The 26,458-nt window shown below is 45.6% G+C and overlaps 1 protein-coding gene across 1 annotated transcript in view; it reads left to right on the top strand.

The window, feature by feature from the left end:
* Window positions 1-26,103, top strand: part of SPHK2 (sphingosine kinase 2) — a 185,317-nt gene extending 159,214 nt beyond the window's left edge. Inside the window, exons 5-6 of the mRNA XM_069200637.1 lie at window positions 4,569-4,684; window positions 24,660-26,103. Coding sequence (XP_069056738.1) covers window positions 4,569-4,684; window positions 24,660-25,677 — 1,134 coding nt within the window. The 3' untranslated portion in view covers window positions 25,678-26,103. The remainder of the gene's footprint in view (window positions 1-4,568; window positions 4,685-24,659) is intronic.
* The last annotated feature ends 355 nt before the right edge of the window (window positions 26,104-26,458 follow it).

The raw sequence follows: 26,458 nt of genomic DNA, 5'->3' as shown, positions 1-26,458 counted from the left end.
TGCAGATCGCAAATATACAATGCATACATAGAGATCAATATTGGACGCTGTCCAAATGCCAATCCCCTAGGATTATGGTGTTGCCTCGAGCATGCTGCAAGCGGTCGCATTGCCACCGCAAATAGCAGTGGTGAGAGTGGCCATCCCTGACGAGTGTCCCATGCTAGCGAAAAGGGATTAAAAATTGTCGGTTAATTCTCAGTCGGGTGGTCGGTTCCAAGTACAGCAAACAAATCAATTGAATGAACCTAGGGCTCAACCCTACCCTTGCTAGCAAAGCAAACCTATATGGCCACGAAAGAGAGTCAAATTCCTTAGTGGCATCAAGGCCATCTAGCCCCGAGGCCTTCTCTCCCGGCAGACTTCATATAGCCTGGATCACATCATCTACCGGGAATGTGCGAATTCTCAAGCCTTAGCAGGCCGATATCCTCAAAGTAATCAATGGCAGCCGCAGATCTCAGCCCGAGTGCTCAGCGTACAGGTCAGAATAAAAGTCAGTGAAGACAAATCTGATCTCCTCAGTGCCGGTATGATGTGCACCAGTCGAGTCTGTCAGCTCTACACTATAATTGCCTGCCCACGACTTACGGAGCATTGCTGCCAGTGTTCTGCCAGCCTTCTCACCCTCACCATATCCCCTCGCTGTAGCATCTCTACCTAGAAAGCAGAACTTGCGAAGTGCCGCCTCCTCATACAGTGTCATCTTTTCTCTCATTTCAGCCAGGAGGCCACCAGACCCGTCAGAGACCAATCGTAATTCTAGGTCAGCAGGCTGGGCCTCCAGATTTGTCAAGTCCTGCCGTAGCACCTTCAGCACCCCGTGTTGTTTGGAAAGGCAGAGCCTGCAAATTACTACTTTAAAAGCCTCCCACACTGTGCCCGCCGAGGAGACAGATCCCTGATTATCAACAAAGTAGTGCAGCATGGCATCGCGTATCTCATCCCTAAAAGCCTGATCTCTCAGCTTGTCAGGGAGACCAGATCCTCGGGGCCTGCGCACGTTCCCAACATGTCCACCACTAGACAGCTCCAAAAGCTCCAATATATATACTACAGAGCATGAGAGAGTCCAAGTGGGGGAAAAAGGGATTAGGTAGGGAACAGCTGGGAAGGAGACTTGTAGGAAGCAAGAGGTTTAACAACACAATGTCAAGATATAATCACATTAACTTTCAATACACTATGGTTCTAAGAGTTCTTATACTGTAATCATGGATAACCTAGGAAATGACTATAACCAGACCTCAAGAATTCTAGGTACTTGGAAAAATCAAGAATGGGTTAATACAATGTTTCATATGAACTTTTCAGGAAATATCACATACTGTCTAGAATACAAGAACCTTCTTCAATAATGTTTCAGAATAAACATTGCATTTTCACATGAGGACAATTCCCTGGAAACAACAGGAACTGTACTAGGAACTTACTATGCACAAAGAATGTCGCACTTTAAATTAAGCGTTTCAAGAAATCCAAAAGCTCAGGATAAATGTGTGCACCTCAACAAACACGGCACACCAAAGTTTTCAATGTCATGAAATGATCATGCACACTGCTGATCTAAAAGCCAAGAATTTTATGCCAGGGATTGAATTGCGCACACTGTTGCCAATTCGAACAAAAATATGCTAAGGCCATGAAATGATCGCGCACACTGCCGATCTAAAAGCCAAGAGTTTTATGCCAGGGTTGAATCGCGCACACTGTTGCCGATTCGAAATACACATTGCAAATGTCAGGAAATGATCGCGCATTCTGCTGATCCAAAAAGCAAGAGTTTTATGCCAGGGATTGAATCGCGCACACTGTTGCCGATTCGAACAAGAATATGCAAAGGTCATAAAATGATCGCGCACATGGCTGCCGATCTGAATGCCATGGGTTACATGTCAGAAATGAATCGTGCACTCTGCCGATTCGGACAAGAACATGCAAATGCCATGAAATGATCGCGCACACTGTTGCTGATCTGAATGCCAAGGGTTACATGTCAGAAATGAATTGCACACTCTGCCGATTCGGACAAGAATATGCAAATGCCATGAAATCACACTCACGCATACAGAGTTTCACAACTAGGCCCAAAACTCGAATGTCTTTGAGAACGGGGGTTGGGGCCCAGCCCGACCTCCGCCTTACTGCCCTGCTTGAGGATCAACAATATAACGAGGGCCGGCCTGGAATATCAAAGTAGGCCTCCGGAACAGGAGCTCAGGAAGTTGCTGCTGCTCTGCACCGGGACCTCTGAATAGTGAGCACATGAAGCTGGGCTGGCTCCCTTATATAGAGTCAAGCCCAGCCCACAATCCACACCCAGTCATGCTGCAGGGAAAGCTTCTAGAAGGTCCTAGAAATATACCACACCCTAACACACACAGTAAGCCTGCAGCAATACCTTGCAAATGAACAGTTATTGCAAACATCATTAATAGTGTTTTTCAAGGTTAAACACTGCAATGTAAAAGGTTAACATACTGCATATAAACACAATGCATGAGTTATGCTCTTGCATAAAGACTGGGTTTTTACATTTTTGTCGCCCGTAGAGCGCGCACTGTCCTGATGTTGACACAACTCACCATAAGGCAACCTCCACATAAATGCATGGCTGGGGCCCCCAGGAATAAGCAACTCCAGCGACGGGCGAATGATCCGGCAAGGTGCGGGGCTTATGCTCAATGGACTCCATCCAGAGCTCTATGTCCCTAGTACGGAGCCATCTGTCTATTCGGGACCAATTGCCATGCACATAATTGACACAAGTGCCCTCCCTGTCTGTTCTGTGTTTCGCACTCCATAAGTCTACCAAAGCACCCTCGGCCGTAATAAGAGACCGGGCCTTAGCAGCTGCCACGTGTTCTGGCTTGGCCTGGCTCTCCCGGTCTGCCTCAAAATCCAGTACTACGTTGCTCACTGAGATTGCATCAACTAGCAGAATCGCCGTCATTCGCAAGAAAAACAATCACTGCACCACCACCGCAGATGATGCACACCCTGATTACGGAACACCTCAACTTCCAACCCCAAACAGCCAACAAGACCACCATCAGAGGCACCCTCACCTACAAACTCCCAGGGCCCTGACCCAGATTCTGCATTACTATCCCTGACTTCATCACCCCGTTCGCTATGAAGTCCCAAAACTACATCTTCCTCAGAACCCTCAATTTTCACCTCAGTGATTCCAACAGTACCGACTCTGCCAGCCTCCTCGAAAGCATGAACAACATTGGCTTCACCCATCTGGTCTCCGACCCCACCCACCGCAGGATGCACACTGGATTCGATCTTCTTGGCCAGCAATGGAATCAACTACAGCAATGTCACTGAGCTCACCTGGATGGACCATTCCATTGTCTATTTCATAATTGCAGAACCCGCCAGCACCACCCCCAAACCACCCAGCACGTCAAACTGCATCTGGATCAAGATCTCAGAGTGCCAGTGGACTGATGTCCTCAACACCTTGTGCCCACGTACCGCAACCATCCTTGAACAAGCAGTCATAAACTTCTCCGCCTTCATCACAAACTGCGCCAACATAGTTGCCCCCTATAAACCCTCCAAGACCAAAAGATCCTCCTTATAGGCTAACTGGTACATGGCCAAGCTAAGAACCTCGAAGCGCACTTGCAAACTACTCAAAAGGAGATGGCATACCAGCAAAGATCCTGCAGACCAAACCACCTTCAAAACCGCCCTCAGCTAATGCTCTAAATCTTGAAAGGGACAAAAAGGAATTTCCTCACCAACCACATCGAAGCAAGTTCCAACCACAACAAGCATCTCTTGAACATTGTCAGAGAGTTCGTCAACCCATCAGCCACCGAAAACAACAACACCCTTTCACAAGAACTCTGCGACTCCTGGCGGACTTCTTCCACAAGATTGCCACCATCTACAGGAACTTGAAACCTCAACCTATCAACTTCCCTAGCCCATTTGACTCCATCAGGCGAAGAACAAGACCACCGGCTCACCTCCTGGGACCAGCTCACATGCCATATGTTATAATAATTGTTCAGGTACTCCGATATGTCAGTGTTGTGGTTCCGAAATCTTTGATAATTTGTCACATTAAAAGATGTGCAGTTGAAGGAATCGGGGATTTTGCTTGTTTAATTCCTTTGTGAAAAGTTGATAGCGCCTGTTGCAATGAAGCTTGTATTCATGTTACAACAGTGTGGCCTTTGAAATTTGTGTCTCTTGGTTGTTTGATGACTAGAAATGAAGCGCTTCCTTTCCCACCTTGGATTTTGATTTTTGAATTGCAGGTCTGAATAACATGGTATTCCATCGTACAAAATGAATGCAATGCTTTAGCCTACTTGATCATTTCAGATGTCTTTAATTGTAAGGCAAGAATGATTTGTTCATGTGTGGGTGTACGGAGATTTATTTGTTAGACCCAGAGTGCTTGCTGCTGGACATAAATCTCCGTACATTCATAATGATTTTCTTATAAGCCTTCAACATTTCATTTTCATTTTCTAATCTATTTTCTTTACTCGCACTCTGTTATGTTTCAAATAGCTAAACTGTGGTTTTACTTCTTCGTATAGGTGATAAATGGTTTGATGGAGCGTCCGGATTGGGAGAAGGCCATAAAGATGCCAGTTGGAATCCTGCCATGTGGTTCTGGGAATGCCCTTGCCGGAGCACTCAACTTTAATGGGGGGTTAGTGTAATTAAATCTAACATTAAAACAGTGATCAGAGCATATGCGTTCTATAAAAGCCAATGTTTTACAATTTGTCTTTTTAAAGGAAAGCTTTTATAGTATTATTTCTTAGTTGAAGGTGTTCTTATACTCCTTGGATAATGCAGACGTGAAATTTTATGATAAGCTAGCTTCGGAAAATATTCTTTCACAAAAGCACTTTTTAAAGGGGTGAATGTTCCTATTGGGCGCACCTTAGGGCATTCGGATGTGCCCTCTTCAATTTATTACATTTCTAAGATTATGGTTAGATTGAAAAAAACACAGATGCATTTCTGTAATTAGTTCTGTAAAGTGTCAAAGTCCAGTCTTATAAGTTCTGGCAGCGCATGACTCTGCTGGCTCTTTTCCGTGATTCTTCCTGGGTTCTGCCGTTGACCTGCTCTGATCTACACCTTGTGAACTTCTATCCCTCTCCGATGACAGGTAGCTCTGATTTTATTTCTGCAAAATAGGCAAATCCTATTTTCAGTCCTTTCTGCGATGTACTTTGACAAAGGCACTTTTTTCCCCCTGGGACTTTGAATTCTAGTACTATGCATTGCCAGGAGCTTTTTGAGATGGCCTTGATGAGGTAGTCTATATTCTTGCTTCCCAAACATTATAATTTTCCTCCATACATTTCCCGTGGAATTCACACAGTTTAAAATATATGTAAGTATATATCCCCCCTCCCCCGTTACACACACACACACACACACACACACACACACACACACACACACCCCCCCCCCCCCCCGCCCTCCCTTGGAGGTCACCACTCATTAGTGAGGTTTCTATTTCCATAGGAAATGCCTCTTTTGATTTGCTATTAACTTTGCTGCTGTCTGACAAAACTTTACAAAAAGATTCTCTTTAACTACCTTGTTCATGGAATGTTTTGGGGTGATCTGTCAAGCGTGTGCCGAGAAAAAGGGGTGGGAGTTCCAAAACTCAAAATCCTAATGCATTTCCCATAGACTTTGTTTGGCAGTGCTACTGCAAAAAGTGCTGAAGGAAATCCCACCGAATTTGGCAGAAAACTAGATCTTGGTCCAGAATACGTGTTTTTTGTGAATTGGTGTATATTCATTCAGTAGTTTTGAGAAATTAGGGATCAAGAATATTTGTATATCTGAATGGTTGGGTCTCACGTGAGAGTCCCTCAAGCTCAATTTTAAACAATAGAGCATTCGAATTGGCATGGGGCATGCTTTTTCCTATGGACCAACTTGCTCCTGTGCGAGCGAGCGCTCCGATTGGCTGGCTGCAACATGATTTTTTTTTTTAAAGGCAGCCATTACTCCAGGACGTAGTTTCCTGCCCTGAGATTATTCAATAAAAAATATATAAGGGAGCAGGGTAGGGATACCCTGCCATCTTAGCCCTTGTGGAACGTCCTAAATGGACCCTCCTGGTGAGTGATCAAATCCTGCCGTGTATGACAGAGGGGAGTAGGCTTCCCTCCCCGACTCTTTGAGGCCCTGTGTCCCCCTCTCCCTGGGACGATAAGGTCCATGGGGACCCCATACCCCAGGGACTGGTGCAGTATGAAAGGGGATGGGGTGTGTGACTTCCCTCTCTGAGCCTCACTGAGGCCCCGGGACCCCATTACCTGGGGCCAGTTGAAAATTAAAGTGGGGGTCAGGTGGCCCCCCTCCCCAAGCCAGTAAAAGCCAGAGGCCTTCTCCACTATGGTGTCATGGGGAGCCAACAACAGTTTTCTGCCTGTAAGAGTGCTGGTAGGGAAAGTTGTTGAACCCAACTGGTAGGAGCTTTCAAAATTGCACAGCCAGATGGGAGAAGACTTTTGTTTCCTTACTCACACTCTTACGGACAGAACAACTCTGAATACTCCTGTCTGGTGGGAACCAGCAAAAATGCATGTTCCCACCAGGCTCTGGGTGCCCCAAGTGGTCACCGGGGCATTTATGTAAGGTCCTGAGACATGGGGTTCCTGGAGCCAGTCGTGGCTAGATGAAAGAGGCCATGCAAACCCCTCCCTCTTAAAAGTATGTTTTGGCCCCAAGGGATGGTGTTCACGGGGGACAGTGACCCTAGTGGCTCAGGGAAGGGCACTGTGGCCCACCTCTCTTCTTAAAAAAAAAAAAAAACAGAAAGAGTGCTGGCAGACAAACAGAAGTGTGCTCCCATCTGGCGGTAGCATTCTCAAAGCTCTCACTGGATGGAAGCACATTTTTTTTTCCTGCCGTGGTTTTGAAGGCAGGAAAAACCATTGTGTTGCCATGGTGGGCTCTCTGGCACACAGTAAAAGAGCTGGCCCTGTGGGTTGGGGTCCCCATGTCCCTGAAAGACTGAGGTAGGGAGGTCGCATGTCCCCTCTTCTCTACTTATTGTTTGACCTAAATATATATATATTTTTTTGGTATAAGTTGGCTCAGAGAATAGAGTCCCTAAGGCTCAAGTAGGCTTGGAGAAAGGGTGGGGTGTCCCTTCACGCCACCCACCTCCCCAAATATTGAAGAAAAAACAATGGCTGCCTGCCATTTTCTTTTGCCATGATCCTGCACAGGTCCTGTGGTATTGCAACAAAAACTGTCTATTTTAGTCCCAGGGGTTCCTGTGGGAACCCCTCCCTCCCATCCACAAGCGCGCCGGTCAGGTTGGCAGATTATCCCTACTCTGCCACCTTCTATTTATATTTTAAATAAATTGCAGGACAGGGGCCAAAGTCCCCAAGTCCAATAATGGCTACCAGCAACATTGTACTTTATGTTGCTGACAGCGAATCAGAGCCTTGCTCCCACAGGAGCAAGATGGCCCAAGAGCAAAATACTCTGCTGGGCCAATCAGAAGGCTGTATTTCTTTTTTTACACTTGAATTTGAGGTACTCTCACAAGAGTCCATAGAATCCAACCGTCCAGATATGGAAGCTTAATATCTCTAAAACTACTAATCCAATTTACACCAAATCACAAAAAGCTTGCTTTCTGGGCCAAGTTCTACGTTCCTTCCAAATTTGGTGTCATTCCGTTCAGCATTTTTGCAGTAGTGCTGTTCAAAAATTGTTTGAAAAAAGCATTAGTATTTTATGTTTTGGAACCCCCGCACCCTTGTTTACTCGTCCTTCGCTTGACAGATCACACAAAAGCTTTCCATGCACAAACTTAATAAAAATAGCACTTTTTTGGAAAGTTTAGTGAAGATTTGTCAGACGGTGCCAAAGTTATTAGAAAACCTGAAAAGCCATTCCCTGTGGCAATGCTGACCTAACTATAATTACCAAGTGGGGACTCCCAGTGAGAGATAGAGAGATAGAGAGATAGATATGGATATATATATATACAAATGGTCACCAGTGGGTAGTTACAGTTAGGACCGTATTTCCATTTTCCCAAAAAAAAGTGTGGCAAAGAATCTTCTTGTGCATGGGAAGTTTCAGGATGATTTGTCAAGCTGGAGCTGGGAAAAAAGGGTCAGGGAAGGTTAAAAAAAAAAAAACTAAGTGAATTTTTCAGGTCTATTTCCATAGGAGCTTTGAACACGACTACAGCCGAAACACTGGACGGAATTACACCAAACGTGGCAGGAAAGGTAGCTTTTGGAATGTAGATTGCGCTTTCGTTATTTGGTGTAAATCCATTCAGTAGTTTTTGAGATATAAAGACAAAAAGAAATATAGATATTTAGATATGAGATGGGGAGGATTTGCAAAGCTTTTGCACTTCAAGATATCTTCTTCAAACATTCTGTTGGCCTGGCCCTCTCTGCAGGGTCACCACCAAACGTTTTGACTTCACCTCCCCTAAAATATGGTAAAATCGGCTTACACCTAATTAGCACATTTAATTTACTTGTAAGTCCCTGCTCAGGACTGTGGACTCAGGGCCTTTAAGTTAAATGCTGATAGTGGTCCTGCAGCACTCGCGCTACCTTCTGCACCTTTAAAACTTGTCGCAGACCTGCCATTGAAGCCTGTGGTGTGGTTTGAAACTGCCAATTCAACCTGACAAAATAAATGTTTTCCAAGCCTAAACCTTCCTTTATAATAGCTGTAACCCACCTCTAAGGCAACCCCTAAACAGCCCATAGAGCAGGGTGCATTGCGTTTAAAAAGTAGGAGATGTGTTTTTAGGTTTTACATGTACTGGTAGATGTAGGAAGTTGGCTCTGTATGTACTATTTCAAAGTAAGAAATAGCATGCACAGAGTCCAAGTGTTCCCCTTTGAGGTAAGATAGTGGCAAAAAGAGATAATTCTAATGCTCTATTTTGTGGTAGTGTGTGGTCGAGCAGTAGGCTTATCAGAGGGTAGTGTTAAGCATTTGTTGTACACACACAGGCAATAAATGAGGAACACACACTCAAAGACAATTCCAGGCCAATAGTTTTTTGTATAGAAAAATATATTTTCTTAGTTTATTTTAAGAACCACAGGTTCAAGATTTACAATTAATACTTCAAATGAAAGGTATTTCACTCAGGTATCTTAGGAACTTTGAATCATCACAATTGCAGGTACAGTTTTGGCAAAAATTCAATAAGCTATTTTAAAATTGGACACTGCAAAATTCAACAGTGCCTGGGGGAGGTAAGTATTTGTTAGTTTTTCAGGTAAGTAAAGCACTTACAGGGTTCAAAGTTGGGTCCAAGGTAGCCCACCGTTGGGGGTTCAGAGTGCAAACAGGCATCGGGCTTGCAATAAGTTTCAATGGGAGACCCAGGGGTCTCTTCAGCTATGCAGTCAGGCAAGGTGGGGGCTCCTCGGGGTAGCCACCACCTGGGCAAGGGAGAGGGCCACCTGGTGGTCGCTTCTGCACTGGAGGTCGGATCCTTCAGGTCCTGGGGGCTGCGGGTGCAGTGTCTTTACCAGGCCTCGGGTTCTTTGAAGCAGGCAGTCGCGGTCAGGAGGAGCCTCTTGATTCCCTCTGCAGGAGTCGCTGGGAGGGGGGGTTAGGGGGGGTCAACTCTGGCTACTCACAGGGTCGCAGTCGCAGGGGAGTGCTCCCTGTAGTGTTGGTTCTCCGCAGGTCGAGCTGGGGGCGTCGGGTACAGAGTGGAAAGTTTCACGCTTCCGGCGGGAAACGTGTGGTCTTTAAAAGTTGCTTCTTTGTTGCAAAGTTGCAGTCTTTGTGGAACACGGCCGCTGTCCTCAGGAGTTCTTGGTCTTTTTAGATGCAGGGTAGTCCTCTCAGGCTTCAGAGGTCACTGGACCCTGGGGGACGCGTCGTTGTTGCAATTTTTCTCGAAGTGGGGAGACAGGCCGGTAGGGCTGGGGCCAAAGCAGTTGGTGTCCGTCTTCTCTGCATGGCTTCAGGTCAGCAGTCCTTCTTCGTCTTCAGGTTGCAGGAATCTATCTTGCTTGGTTCTAGGGGGCCCTAAATTCTCAATTTAGGGGTGTGTTTAGGTCTGGGGGTTTAGTAGCCAATGGCTACTAGCCCTGAGGGTGGCTACACCCTCTTTGTGCCTCCTCCCTGAGGGGAGGGGGGCACATCCCTAATCCTATTGGGGGAATGCGACCATCTGCAAGATGGAGGATTTCTAAAAGTCAGAGTCATCTCAGCTCAGGACACCTTAGGGGTTGTCCTGACTGGCCAGTGACTCCTCCTGGTTTTTCTCATTATCTCCTCCGGCCTTGCCGCCAAAAGTGGGGCCGTGGCCGGAGGCATCTCCACTAGCTGGAATGCCCCGTGGCGCTGTAACAAAGGGGGGAGCCTTTGAGGCTCACCGCCAGGTGTTACAGTTCCTGCAGGGGGAGGTGAGAAGCACCTTCACCCAGTACAGGCTTTGTTCCTGGCCACAGAGTGACAAAGGCACTCTCCCCATGTGACCAGCAACATGTCTGGTCTGTGGCAGGCTGGTAAACTAGTCAGCCCACACTGGAAGTCAGGTATGTTTTCAGGGGGCATCTCTAAGATGCCCTCTGGGTGTATTTCATAATAAAATGCACACTGGTATCAGTGTGCATTTATTGTGCTGAGAAGTTTGATACCAAACTTCCCAGTTTTCAGTGTAGCCATTATGGTGCTGTTGAGTTCGTGTTTGACAGACTACCAGACCATATACTCTTATGGCTACCCTGCACTTACAATGTCTAAGGTTTTGCTTAGACACTGTAGGGGCATAGTGCTCATGCACCTATGCCCTCACCTATGCTATAGTGCACCCTGCCTTAGGGCTGTAAGGCCTGCTAGAGGGGCGACTTATCTATGCCATGGGCAGTGTGAGATTGGCATGGCACCCTGAGGGGAGTGTCATGTCGACTTAGTCATTTTCTCCCCACTAGCACACACAAGCTGGCAAGCAGTGTGTCTGTGCTGAGTGAGGGGTCCCCAGGGTGGCATAAGACATGCTTCACCCCTTAGAGACCTTCCCTAGCATCCGGGCCCTTGGTACCAGAGGTACCAGTTACAAGGGACTTACCTGGATGCCAGGGTGTGCCAATTGTGGAGACAAAGGTACAGTTTAGGGAAAGAACACTGGTGCTGGGGCCTGGTTAGCAGGCCTAAGCACACTTTCAAATCATAACTTGGCATCAGCAAAGGCAAAAAGTCAGGGGGTAACCATGCCAAGGAGGCATTTCCTTACAGTAGAGATGTTAAAAAAAAATTTTTTTAAAAAAAACAGAATTTGCTTTTCTCTACCTAAGGCTTACCTCTCTCATAGGATAACATTGGGTTACTTAATTACTTTTATTAAGCACTAATCTTTGATTGAGAACAGATAAGTTTGTCAAGTAAATGTGGACTCAAATGAATAATTCATAATCCTCTGTAATGCTAAAGTTGGATTTTACATTACAATTTTGAAAATACCACTTTGAGAAAGTTGGCATTGTCCTGCCCAAACGTTTCTAATGCCTTCCAGGAGCTTCCAGCTGCCCAAGGTCTGTTAATGGCCCTCCCATTAAGAATGTGTTTTCCTTCCAGACAGTGCGACAGTAAGAGACAAAGTGTCGGCAGGATGGGCCACCTTGCCAGGATGGCTGGAGACAAAGCTGTTCCCTGCCCCTCTTACATTTCAGAGGGCTGTCTACCATGCACACATCAAAACCCAACACTAGTGTTATGTGACCCTTGACTTCTTAAAGCCTTGGCAGGGGATGGCTGGAACTTTCTACAACCAGGTGTGGTGGTAGTTTAGGAGATTCCCCCTCTTCAAAGGCTGGCTCCAGGTGTAAATATCGGACCTTCGGATCAGCTCCTCAGTACACTCCTGGATGTTTGGAATAAAGGAGAACAGCCTTAGTCCCCAGAGGACTGCCCTGCTGCTTGAAGCCTGCCCTGCTCTCTGTGAAGGAAGACTGGAACTGACCCCTTCATCCCAGGTTAACCTGTGTGACTCCAAGGGTCATTTGGCTGATATTTTTTGAAGACACAGGAAACCAACTTTGTTCCAACATGTAAGTTTTTTAGTGTGGATCCTTCTTTATATTTATTGGGCACTTCCCCTTTTTTTAATAACTACTGTGTGGTAATCCTTCTTTATAGATGGCCGACATAGTTTTGTTGTCCTTTCTCTATTTCTCTTACTTTCTTGAGTCCTTCTTTCATTTCTCACCACTCTCCCTTTAAATGGCCCTCCAACTGACTGTTCTCCTTAGTTCCGGGGACCAACAGCGCGCGTAGGTGGACCAGAGTTGACGGCTCCACGTACAAGTAAGTGCCCTCTTGGGAGACTCTTTTCTCCGTCATACGAGGTTACTAGCTGACGCGGGCTTCCGTGCTCACGCCCGCGTTAGCGATAATAAGAGCCGTTTCTACTTCGCTCAGCTCGCTTCCGGGACAATGTGCCTGCCCGCGTGTATACGCGGCGCCGGTGCAGGGACACTACGGTGCGTCTGCTATGAGTGGCGTGAAGAGGTGAGACGCGCTGGGAATTCCGCGCGCTCACTCCTCCTGTGTGTGTCTTCTTTGTTCTTTTTTCGGCTTTCTTAGCCGGTCATGGTAATAGTTTGCGCGAGTACTTGAACGCGCATACCTCGTCTGAGGTGTCTAATTCCCTCATATTTTCACCACATTTTGCCCGTTTTCACTTTATTATACTGATTACCATTGATATCATTGCTCATTGCGGCTACAGCTCTTCATATCTCACCTTATACATGATTTTTTCCTCTGGAGCACGAAGGATTTAACGTATTAAGTATCCATGATGACATCTTTTACATATTTGGCCATGTACAGTTTTACACTGTTGCATTTTTACTACCTCTTCCTAACTTGATTACTTTGTCACTAGTACTTTACAGTGTAGTATGCAGTGAACCCCACCGTCCGCCTCTCTAATCTTTTGTACTTAGCTTTATCATGCTTTGTCATTACAGGAGGACTTTTCCTTGTTATCATTGCATGCAGTTCTTATGTTGATAACTCACCATGCCTGTTATGGTCTCCATACATTTTCTACAGAGTTAAATAACCACTCAAATTAGGGTGTTATTTAAGGTTTTTTCTCTGTGTATATATTTAGTCCATAGTGGATTTTTCAAGCCTGATGTTTTCCCCGATGAGGCCCTACCTTTAATATTTCGAGGGTAAGCATTGTGGAACCTTCGACAAGTTGGTCCTTTTTTATTTCTCACTGTTGTACCTTTGTCACATGGCACCTTTGGGTTTCCTCACAAGTGTATGGGGTAACATCTCAGGATATTGTGTACACATCACTGTTGACGACAATGAAATTCTTTGACGACGGTTTCTTTCTTCTCCATTCTTCTAGGTTTCTGATCTCCCTATTATGGGATTCCTAATTGTTTAAAGGATTAGGTACGTGCTAAGGTCCTGACAAATTGCATAAGATCATTTATTGACTAAAAAACAGCGAGAAACATGTTGACCTATTATACAGAGTAACACAGGGGACCCTGTGTTTACTTCTACCTTTACTATTCTCTAGTGCGAGATTTAGTAACTGTATAAATTATTTTTTTATTTGGGGAGTGTAGACATTATTTTACCATATCCCTATTTGTTGTTTTTAATCATGTCAGAGGTATTAGTATCAGAATAAATAGTATATTTTTTTACCTCTAGTCATTTTTAACTACCTTTATACCAATCCTTAATCACTTTTTGACCGGTTGTGCATTATTCTCAAAAGATCTCCGGCAAAGAGCCCCCTTGTGGGGCCCGTCAGGCATTGCAGTGCCGGCCTGACGAGGAGCATAGCCCTATGATGAAGCATGTCACCGGAGGGTGAGTGAGGGCTCTTGCTTCGAATATATTGGTTTCCATTTGATGCAGAACCACTAGTCTGAAAGAAACCCTCTTGTGTTTTGGAACCGTGTGTATATCATTTTGATTTCTTGGTCAGTTGGCTGACCGCCTGTTTGACCTGCAGTAACACAACAAGTTCCAGAGACCTCCATGTAACTGTCCAGCTGACCTGCTGTAGCTGGATGTGCCTGGACCTGCCTGAGCCCTGCTGGCCTCAGCTAGAGTGAGTCCCTGATCATAAAAGGCACTTCCCATGCCTTCAGTCCTCTGTGAAGAAGCTGTGGTGAACCTGTCGCCACAGCGACCACCAGCAACATGACGTCTGCACTTTGCACTACAGCAACAACAGCCTGCAGTGACTGCCAACTTGAAGCTCCAGAAATGACCATCTGTGATGCTCAACTGGATCTTTGCGCTACAGCGATGACCATCAGCAGAGACAGGCCTGTTCTTCTCACTATAGCGACGACCATCCATGATGCTTTCCATACTCCTCGCTGCCTCCTCCACTACGAAGTAGATTCTTCGTGCCGGACTTTTAGACGGTAACTTTTCAGCTGAACTAACCTGTTCCCTGAATCTGGCCCACGCTCCATCGCAGTCGGCCTTAACTTGTGGCTTTCCCCTGGTCTAGCTGACCGCGAGTGGCGCTTTTGTGCTTTTAGGCACTTTATCTACCTAAAACTTTGAAACTGCATATCTCTGGTTCTACTGATTAGATTGTTGTTGTTTTGGTGCTTTGTCTTTATTCAAATGTATCCTTTTGTTCTAAATTTGTTTGGGAAATTTGTTGTGTTGTGTTTTAACTTTATTACTGTTTGTGTGCTGCTTAATTACTTTACACTTTGCCTCTGAGTAAAGTCTGACTGCTTATGTGCTAAGCTGCCAGAAGATTATGAACCAGTTAATTTAGTGACATTTGTGGTTCCCGCTGACAAGGATTGTGGTTATTTGAGTAGGGTTTACACACTTTAAACCAACAACCCAGTTTCTTGTACATTCCAATTCTCTGCAGTGATTATGTACATATTGCACAACATAAACTGAATTGGTTCCTGACATTTGTATAAAAGATTGAAGTAACCAACTCAGTGTTACTCTTTATTGACCTAGTAAGACAGAATCAGGAAGTTGACCTGTGACCTCCGGCTCATTTAGCAACATACTGGCTGTAAGTGCTGTAAAACGAACCACATTGACTGTGCCACATTTAAACCATTTAGATTATCAGTTGAAGTGATGGAAATGTAATTTTTCTTCCCAGGTGATAATTATAACATTCCTCTTAACACTTGCAGCCCTACCTACTTAGGCACTATTGAAAATGCCCCTTTTTGCAGGGTTATCCCCAAACAGACCTCCTGTTTTTGACTGCGTGCTGCCTTTTATTTTTGCTGGCTTTAGGACCCTTGCCACTTTACCACTGCTAACCAGTGCTAAAGTGCAAATGCTCCCTGTCTATATTGTATTGGTTATTGGTCTGTCCATGATTGGTGTATTTGATTTACTAGTAACTCCCTAGTACAGTGCACCAGGCGTGCCCCGGGCCTGTAAATCAAATGCTACTAGTGGATCTGCATCACGTATTGCGCCATCCACATGAGTAGTCCTGCAAACATGCCTCAGGCCTGCCATTGCAGTGTCTGTGTGTGCAGTTTTAAACTGCCATTTCGATCTGGCAAGTGCACCCACTTGCCAAGCCCAAACCTTCCATCTTACTACATGTACGTCACCCCTAAAGGAGTCCCAAGGCAGCCCCATGGGCAGGGTTCAGTGTATTTAAAAGGTAGGACACTGCTAAATTCGATTTTCACTATTGCATGGGCTATGTCTCCCATGGGGTAACATGGGAATTAGCTTTAAATATCCCTTAAGTGTAGTTTGATATAGGTAGCAGATAGAGCTATGGATTTTGTAGTCCCTGAACTCACAATTTTAAAATACATCTTTTGGTGAAGTTGGTTTATGAATGGTAAGTTTGAAAATGCCACTTTATCAAAGTGGGCCTTTTCTTGCTTAACCATTCTGTAACTCTGCCTGTCTGCTGAAAACACATCTGGGTCAGGATGACAGCTGTACTGTTCATGCATTAACTCTAGACAGTCACACAAAGGGAGCTGAGGTGTGCCCTGCATTCACCTGCTTTGTGTTGGTCAGATGGCCCATCACCAGGCGAATGGCTCTTCCTGAGCTAGGGTGGTGAGAGGACCTGAGAGTTGCTCGTGAATAGGGCTGTGCCTGTTCTCACACAAAGCAGTCTCCAACCCCCTGGAGTGTGTCTGGGGCCAAGGTAGGGAAAGGCAGGGTCTTGTGCACTACAAAGACTTCTCTGAAGTTGACCTACTTCAAAGACATAAATGGGTACTGGACCTCTGACACTACATAGTTAGAATCATTCTGGAATGAGGAAATTCTGCCAGGAAGAAGAGCTTGATGCTGTAGGAGGGACTGCCACTCTGCCTGCTGCTTGCTGTTTCTATCCTGGGAGTAAAAGGAGTGGACTTGTCTTTCTACATCCTCCTTCCAACGGTTCTCCAAGAGCTTGGACTGAGCTTGCCAACTGTTAAAGTCATCAACGACTTCATCTGCCAGCTCCTGGTCTTTCTTGCTGAGAGTCCCGACTTCACAAGTGGTGCCAAATCCAGTTCCTGGGCCCTTGAGAGTGAATTCCGGTGCAGCAAGGAACAAACTAGTGCATTGACTTCCAGAGCAACTTCGGAACCAGTACTGCTATCCGACCCCGCACTGCTGCCTGCACGGAGCTGTGGTCCCTGCTGAGTGCAACGACCATGACCTACGATGCAAGCCCGACATCACTGCAGCACCTCCAAAGTCCTGCCACAGTGTGAATCCAGAGTGCCTTGTTAGCAGCGTCCTGACTCCACCACAGCACCTATGGCTCGCCGTGTCCTGACATGCTGGATTGATCAACCCCACCTTGTAATAAAGAACCGCCGCCAACACAGCATCACCTCCTGTAACCTAAAGAACCAACTTATCACCTCCCCTACCTAGCTGTAAGGAACAGACGCCTCACCTCCCTAGTGGCAGTAATAAACTGATGCCGCACCGGCAGAAGTGATGCCTTACCAACTCCGTGCAACGTCTTTGTTTCCTCCACGTTTTCCATGGTACTATAACCAGGCCCTACACGACCCTTTGGACTGTTGGAAGCGACTCCTTCAAGCCGTTTTGTATGCCCCAGTTGGAGCTATTTTGTTTCTAAGCACTATACTACATTTAATCTTAGACAATTTTAATCTTGTGTTTGTTAGATTTTGGTCGGTTCGATGGCATATGTTGCTGCAGATACACATGTTTGGCACAGTCCGCTGCCTGGTGTTGGGCTCGGAGTATTACAAGTTGTTTTTCTTCGAAGAAGTCTTTTTGGTCACGGGACCGAAGGACTCCTCCCTCTTTGGCTCCATTGCGCATGGGCGTCGACTCCATCTTAGATTGTTTTTTTCCGCTGTCGGGTTCGGACGTATTCCTTTTCGCTCCGTGTTTCGGTTCGGAAAGTTAGTCAGAATCTCGGAAGAAAGCGTCGGTATTGTTCCGTTCGGTATCGGGATAGTTAGGTACATCGACACCGATCATCGGAAGACTTTGGGGCAGTTTCGATCCCCCCATCGGGGCCTGGTCGGCCCGACCGCGTGCGACATCGAAGCCGATGGAACGGACCCCGTTTCGTTTCTGCCCAAAATGTCACAGTAAGTATCCTTATACAGATCAGCACTTGGTCTGTAACTTGTGCTTGTCCCCCGAGCACAAGGAGGATACCTGTGAAGCCTGTCGAGCCTTCCGGTCCAGAAAAACACTCCGGGACCGAAGAGCCAGGCGTCACCAAATGGCGTCCACGTCGACAAAACAACGTTTCGACGACGAAGAGGAAACATTCTCGGTTCCGGAATCAGAATCCGGAGACTCCGACGTCGAACAACAGCAACAAACTGTGAGTAAGACGTCGAAAAGTAAATCCATCGACAAACCGAAAGCCCAGGGGACGCCACTGCCAACAGGCCATGGCTCGACCCATAAATCAGGCGACCCGTCGAAGGGGCCGAAAAAGGGCACGCCCATAGCGAAGACACCCGACTCCGGTCGAGGGACCGCCATGGAGCAACCTCGGAGCCGAGAAAGCGGCTCCGAGAGACAAAGTCAAGATACCGGCACCGAAAAACATCGGCACCGAGAATCCATGCCGAAAGGAACAAAAATTCTGTCGGTGCCGAAACCGAAAAAAGATTCTCTCTCGGCGCCGAAAAATACCACACCTTCATCCTACTCAGAGGAACAAGGACTAAGTGGCCAAATGCACAAATTTGGACAAGAGCTCCAAAGTGTAGAATCGGACTACACACAAAAGAGACTGTGCATCCAGCAAGATACAGGGAAGATATCAACCCTTCCCCCAATCATGAGGAAAAGAAGGATCGGACTTCCAAAGGATGACACACAACCACAAGCCAAAGTGGTTAAAAAAGTCACGCCTCCGCCCTCTCCTCCACAGGCATCGCCGGCACAAACACCGCCACAAATGCACTCACCAGCGCAAACTACCATAAGTCATGACGATCAGGATCAAGACGCTTGGGACCTGTATGACACCCCAGTGCCGGACAATGATCCCGAGTCATACCCCACAAAGCCGTCACCGCCAGAGGACAGTACCTCATACTCGCAACTGGTGGCTAGGGCTGCAGACTTCCACAATGTCCAACTGCATTCCGATCCTATAGAGGATGATTTCTTATTTAACACCCTCTCGGCTACACATAGCCAATATCAATGTCTCCCAATGCTACCAGGGATGTTACGGCACGCAAAACAAATTTTTGAGGAGCCCGTAAAATCAAGAGCCATCACCCCAAGGGTGGATAAGAAATACAAACCACCACCCACAGACCCAGTGTTTATTACTTCGCAGTTACCACCCGACTCTGTGGTAGTAGGGGCAGCTCGCAAAAGAGCAAATTCACATACATCTGGCGACGCCCCACCTCCGGACAAAGAAAGCCGAAAATTTGACGCGGCAGGGAAAAGAGTGGCATCACAGGCAGCCAACCAGTGGCGCATCGCAAATTCACAAGCGCTGCTGGCCAGATATGACCGCGCACACTGGGACGAGATGCAACTTCTCGTAGACCATCTTCCCCAGGAATACCAAAAAAGGGCGCAGCAAATAGTGGAAGAGGGACAAACGATCTCAAACAATCAAATCCGCTCTTCACTAGACGCAGCCGATACTGCAGCAAGAACAGTCAACACTGCTGTCACCATAAGGAGACACGCTTGGCTACGCACTTCAGGCTTCAAACCTGAAATCCAGCAGGCTGTCCTTAATATGCCCTTCAACGAGAAACAACTGTTTGGCTCGGAAGTGGATACAGCCATTGAAAAACTTAAAAAGGACACAGACACGGCCAAGGCCATGGGCGCACTCTACTCCCCGCAGAGCAGAGGCTCTTTCAGAAAAACTCCATTTAGAGGGGGGTTTCGTGGCCAACCCACAGACACCACCAGCCAACAATCAAGAACCACACCATATCAGGGTTCCTTCCAGAGGGGAGGTTTCAGGGGATATCGGGGGGGTCAATTCCCAAGGAGTAGGGGAAGATTCCAGACTCCAAAAACACCTCCACCTAAACAGTGACTTTCAAGTCACGCAACCCCTTCACTCAACACCAGTGGGGGGAAGACTAAGCCAATTCTACCAATCTTGGCAACAGATTACAACAGACAATTGGGTATTAGCAATAATCCAACATGGCTATTGCATAGAATTCCACAACTTCCCACCAAACATCCCCCCCAAAACACGCAAAATGTCACAACATCATTTAGAACTTTTAGGACTAGAAGTTCAAGCACTACTGCAAAAGGATGCAATAGAATTAGTACCAGTACAACAAAAAAACACAGGAGTTTACTCCCTGTACTTTCTAATTCCAAAAAGAGACGAAACATTGAGACCAATATTAGATCTCGGGACACTAAATACCTACATCATATCGGACCATTTTCACATGGTCACACTACAAGACATCATTCCACTGCTCAAACAGCAAGATTACATGACCACATTAGACCTAAAGGATGCGTACTTTCATATACCAATACACCCTTCTCACAGAAAGTACCTACGGTTCGTATTCAAAGGAATACATTACCAATTCAAGGTGTTGCCATTCGGAATAACAACTGCACCAAGAGTGTTCACAAAATGTCTAGCAGTAGTAGCAGCACACATCAGGAGACAACAGATACATGTGTTCCCTTACCTAGACGACTGGCTAATCAAAACCAACACAGTAAAAAAATGCGCAAACGACACCACTTTTGTCATACAAACCCTTCACAAACTGGGGTTTTCCATCAACTACACAAAATCACACCTAGAACCGTGTCAAACACAACAATATCTAGGAGCAACCATCAACACATCAAAAGGAATTGCCACTCCAAGTCCACAAAGAGTGCAGGCATTCCACAAGCTAATAAGTGCTATGTTTCCAAACCAAAAGATACAAGCAAAATCTGGGCTAAAACTTCTAGGCATGATGTCATCATGCATAGCCATTGTCCCAAACGCAAGACTACACATGCGACCCTTACAACAGTGTCTAGCATCACAATGGTCACAGGCACAGGGTCAACTTCAAAATCTGGTGTTGGTAGACCGCCAAACATACCTCTCGCTTCTATGGTGGAACAGCAAAAATTTAAACAAAGGGCGGACATTTCAGGACCCAGTGCCTCAATACGTTATAACAACAGATGCTTCCATGACAGGGTGGGGAGCACACCTCAATCACCACAGCATTCAAGGACAATGGGATATACACGAAACAAAATTTCATATCAATTACCTAGAACTGTTGGCAGTATTTCTAGCGTTAAAAGCCTTCCAACCCATAATAACACACAAATACATTCTTGTCAAAACAGACAACATGACAACAATGTATTATCTAAACAAACAAGGAGGAACACACTCAACACAATTGTGCCTCCTAACACAGAAAATTTGGCAATGGGCGATTCACAACAACATTCGCCTAATAGCACAATTTATTCCAGGAATACAAAACCAACTAGCAGACAACCTTTCGCGAGACCACCAACAAGTCCACGAATGGGAAATTCACCCCCAAGTCCTGAACAAGTACTTTCAAATTTGGGGAACACCCCAGATAGATTTGTTCGCAACAAGAGAAAACTCAAAATGCCAAAACTTCGCATCCAGGTACCCACACCGCGAATCACAAGGCAATGCTCTATGGATGAATTGGTCAGGGATATTTGCGTACGCTTTTCCCCCTCTCCCTCTCCTTCCATATCTAGTAAACAAGTTAAGTCAAAACCAACTCAAACTCATACTGATAGCACCCACATGGGCAAGACAACCTTGGTATACAACTCTACTAGACCTTTCACTAGTACCGCATGTCAAACTACCCAACAGGCCAGATCTGTTAACACAACACAAACAACAGATCAGACACCCAAACCCAGCATCATTGAATCTGGCAATTTGGCTCCTGAAATCCTAGAATTCGGACACTTGGACCTCACACAAGAATGCATGGAGGTCATAAAACAAGCTAGAAAACCTTCCACTAGACACTGCTATGCATCTAAGTGGAAAAGATTTGTTTACTACTGCCATGCCAATCAAATACAACCAGTACATGCCTCTACTAAAGACATAGTAGGATACTTACTACATTTGCAAAAAGCAAATCTCGCTTTTTCATCTATAAAAATACACCTCGCAGCTATATCTGCTTACCTACAAACTACTCATTCATCGTCTCTATTTAGAATACCAGTTATTAAAGCATTCATGGAAGGGCTAAAAAGAATTATACCACCAAGAACACCACCAGTTCCTTCATGGAATCTTAACATCGTCTTAACAAGACTCATGGGTCCCCCTTTCGAACCCATGCATTCCTGTGAAATGCAATATCTAACCTGGAAGGTCGCATTTCTCATTGCAATCACATCCCTCAGAAGAGTAAGTGAAATACAGGCGTTTACCATACAAGAACCATTTATTCAAATACACAACAATAAAATAGTTCTAAGAACAAATCCAAAATTTCTGCCAAAAGTAATCTCACCATTCCATTTAAATCAAACAGTAGAATTGCCAGTGTTCTTCCCACAACCAAATTCTGTGGCTGAAAGGGCACTACATACATTAGACATCAAAAGAGCACTAATGTATTACATTGACAGAACAAAGCTAATCAGGAAAACAAAACAACTGTTCATAGCTTTTCAAAAACCACACATAGGAAATCCAATCTCTAAACAAGGCATTGCTAGATGGATAGTCAGATGCATTCAAACATGCTATCTTAAAGCCAAAAGAGAATTGCCTATTACACCAAAGTCACACTCAACCAGAAAGAAAGGTGCTACAATGGCCTTTCTAGGAAACATTCCTATGAGCGAAATATGTAAGGCTGCAACCTGGTCTACGCCTCATACGTTTACTAAACACTACTGTGTAGACGTACTAAATGCACAACAAGCTACAGTGGGCCAAGCTGTACTAAGAACATTATTCCAAACTACTTCAACTCCTACAGGCTAAACCACCGCTTTTAGGGGAGGTAACTGCTTTATAGTCTATGCCAAACATGTGTATCTGCAGCAACATATGCCATCGAACTGAAAATGTCACTTACCCAGTGTACATCTGTTCGTGGCATTAGTCGCTGCAGATTCACATGTACCCTCCCACCTCCCCGGGAAGCCTGTAGCCGTTTAGAAGTAGATCATAAACCTTAAACATCTGAACATTTGTAAATAATTATTAGAAACTCTTATCATACATACATATTCACTCCATTGCATGGGCACTATTTATACCAAACAACTCCATCCTCACCCTCTGCGGGGAAAACAATCTAAGATGGAGTCGACGCCCATGCGCAATGGAGCCAAAGAGGGAGGAGTCCTTCGGTCCCGTGACCAAAAAGACTTCTTCGAAGAAAAACAACTTGTAATACTCCGAGCCCAACACCAGGCAGCGGACTGTGCCAAACATGTGAATCTGCAGCGACTAATGCCACGAACAGATGTACACTGGGTAAGTGACATTTTCATTTTGGGTCTTGTTTTACTCAGATAGATATTTATTTTTCTAAATTGGTGTGAAGTAATTTTGTGTTTTTTTTTCTTTTTTCTTTTCTATCTGTTATTGTGTGCGTGTGCAAATAATGTACACATTGCCTGAGAAAAGCCTAACTGCTTTAGCCAAGGGGGTGAGCAGGGGTTATCTTAGCTTTGACTGACTCACTTACCCTGACTAGGGTCCCTACTTGGACAGGGTACAAACCACTGCCAACTAGAGACCCCATTTCTAACAGGCCCTCATTACAACATTATCAGAATTTGATGCTGGGGTTCCAATGGATCAGAATCACCTACTCCTGCTGCAATTGCTGCACCAAAGTCCGGCAGTCACACATTTTTTCTCTCAGAATGCAGAATAACTGCATGCACCCAGCAAGACCCTGCCTGTTTGCATTTTTTCCCCCATACTTGGTCTCCTCAGAGTAACCGTAATTTGTGCGTGGGAGGGGCAGTGGAGACATGGTAGTTTAGGTTCTGGGTGGGGGGAGGTTGTGGTAGGACGGGTTTCAGCCCGTCTTGTGTGAGGGGAGCATTCCCCCCCCCCCCCCCCCCCTCCCCCGCTGCACATGTTGGGCGGGGACCAGACTCTACTGCTGCCTGCACCGCCTGCCGCTGCCGTGAAGACAGATTTTGTGTCTCTGGGCTCAGAATTATTGGGACCAGAGTTGCAGACCCAGATATTCCCGGCGTGATGATACTTTAATTGCGGGTGGTGTAATGCCACACGAGTTATTGTGCTGGGTGAAATTGCACTCTTGTAATAGGTACCTAAATGGTGTTTTTTTAAATTCGTTTTGTAGACAAAATCTACGTACAGATGCTCAATTATCTACGATATTGGACTGTGCATCTTATAGAAAGGGCCTTCCTTATAAATGGATCTGCTACAGAGGACTCTACAAAGGTGATCATAACACATGGTTCTGCTACTTATGTTGCTCTAGGGAGTAGCTTGAGTTTGTAGTTGCAAATATTGGAGAGCCGACAGAACTTACTAAATGCAGCCAGGAACGGCAAACAAGGTTGAAGCTCAAAATGACCAGAAGTGCTCAAGAATGTACATGAGTCCCATTTGAGCTTTACAAATAATGTTGTTAATCCCCGATGAAGCTCGTGTTTTCTGAGAGCTAAATGCATTGGCTGTTGGCCTGTGTATTTATACTAATCTTCAGAAGAGAGGAATCCATTCATTAACTGCGACTACAAGTTGAAAATCTCTGGAGTACTTTTTTGAAGTCATGAACTGATCTGTGTATAATACTGTGCTCTGTTGTTACCTCGCTTTTATTTGCAACTGCATTTGATTTGTTTGTATTGGGATAGTTGACCCATGGAGATGAGCATTATGTGTTTGGCCTAAGGAGGACTTATTGGGTGGTGCGTTTTTTTTGTTCCTTAAGTGTCCACAAATTGTTGTGAGTTTTATTGGAATACCTAAAAGTACACTGTGGATATTGTACAAATGCCTACGTAAAGATCATAATTTCATAAGAATAAGTTGTAGGGAACTGTGGTAATGGCTTTTAAAGAGACTAGAATATTTTATTTGGTGTCTGTTAAATTCACTCTCCAATGCCCTCTCTATTCTCCTCTTTGAATTTTCCCTTTTTCTTTCTTTCCCATAGGTTTGAGCAGGCAATGGGATCCGAGTTGCTGCTGAACTGCACTTTGCTGCTGTGTCGCAGTATCATCACACCCATGGACCTGGTTTCAGTGACAACATGCTCTGGCACACGCTGTTTCTCCTTCCTCAGTGTGGCCTGGGGCTTTGTTTCCGATGTGGACATCGAGAGTGAAAAATACAGACATATGGGCTCTGCTCGCTTCACAGTGGGCACCATGGTTCGTCTAGCATCCTTGCGTACTTATCGGGGGCGACTCTCTTACCTGCCTGTGACTGAGAGTCATCTCCATCGCTCCATTTCAAGAAGTATCACTCTGGCACCCAATGGTAGCCTCTCATCTTTTCAACGATCACCACTTCACCGCACCATCTCAGACATGGGCCTGTGCGAAGAGCGCAATGTTCTGTTCAAGCGTGGCTCGTCCATACTGGATACAAATGAGCTCCCCAGCTTTGATGCCTCACCCTCTCCTAGCCCCCTGAATGCCTTACAGTCATCCAGCTTCCCTTTTGACTCTGTGCCTGATGATCTTGCACCACAAAACCATGTGTTGCATGGCGTTGGAGAGCCATCTCCTGTTCGGCATATGCATGGCCCACCAGATGACCTTCTGGTTCCTCTAAGCCAACCGGTGCCCAAGAACTGGGTGACTGTGGAGGGTGATTTTATTCTAATGCTTGCACTTTACCAGAGCCACCTGGGGGCAGACCTGTTTACAGCCCCCTCTGCCTATTTTAACGATGGTCTCATCCACCTCTTCTTCGTGAAGGCAGGCATCACGCGAGCAGCCCTAGTGCGTCTTTTCCTTGCCATGGAGAAAGGAACGCACTTCCAACTTGACTGTCCTCACCTTCACCAGTTCCATGTGCGCGCCTTTCGCCTTGAGCCCCTGACTCGAAAGGGCACCCTGACTGTGGACGGAGAGCGAGTGGAGTATGGACCAATACAGGCACAGATACATGGCAGTCTGAGCAATCTAATCACTGGAGCTCGGGGTGTTAGATCCAGTCCTCTATAGAAAATTACATCTTCCTCACCATATTTTTGTAATTCTCTGGGTGATGGCTACCGAGCCATTGTGCCCCTTTCATAGCATATGGGTGAGATGCAACATGCACTGGGATAAGAACCTCAGATCTATTGTTTATGGTGCCTTCAGAACAAAGCCTGATTCGTTGCCAGGCCTATCACTGATCAGGTGCATTTGTCTGCATAGTCACTACAGTTGGGAGAGGGAGAGAGGATAGAGAAGTTGGACTGGGACACTGGGGTGAGGGAGTGGATAGAGAGAATGGAAATAATGGGTGTGTTCTGAAGAATGAAAAGGGAGCTCACTTTTTTTCCTGAAAAGCTGTGTGAGTTATAGGAACGCCCCGAGTTTGTGTCCTGGCAAAGTTAATCTGCTGCCTTAAGCAATCTGTTTAAAAAAAAAAAAAAGGCAAAAGCACCCAAAATTTAACGAAGTCTAGCAAAAACACACATTTTAATTGAGCAGGATTTGGCAGTCATCTGTGGATCCTGACATTAGCAATGTGTTAGCAGACTCAAGGGATACAACAGGAAATTGAGTCCGGAAAACTCGTAACTTTAGTGTGATAAGAATCAAGCCAGACTTGTGAGCCTTTGTTAATCTCTGCTCTTCAGCTCGTGTCCAGATAAACGATTAGTTTTTCGAGAACACCCTGCACCCATGCAACTCAAGGTTTTATTTATTGATTTCTAAACATGCACTGAGGAAATAATCTGTTCTGAGTTGTTTTTTCTTTAATTATTTGCACAATGCAGTTTGTATGTCTATC

Source organism: Pleurodeles waltl, chromosome 7 (genome assembly GCF_031143425.1).
Source record: "Pleurodeles waltl isolate 20211129_DDA chromosome 7, aPleWal1.hap1.20221129, whole genome shotgun sequence".
NCBI lineage: Eukaryota > Metazoa > Chordata > Amphibia > Caudata > Salamandridae > Pleurodeles > Pleurodeles waltl.
The sequence above is the reverse complement of the archived record's forward strand: the minus strand, read 5'-3'. Positions and strand labels throughout refer to the sequence as shown.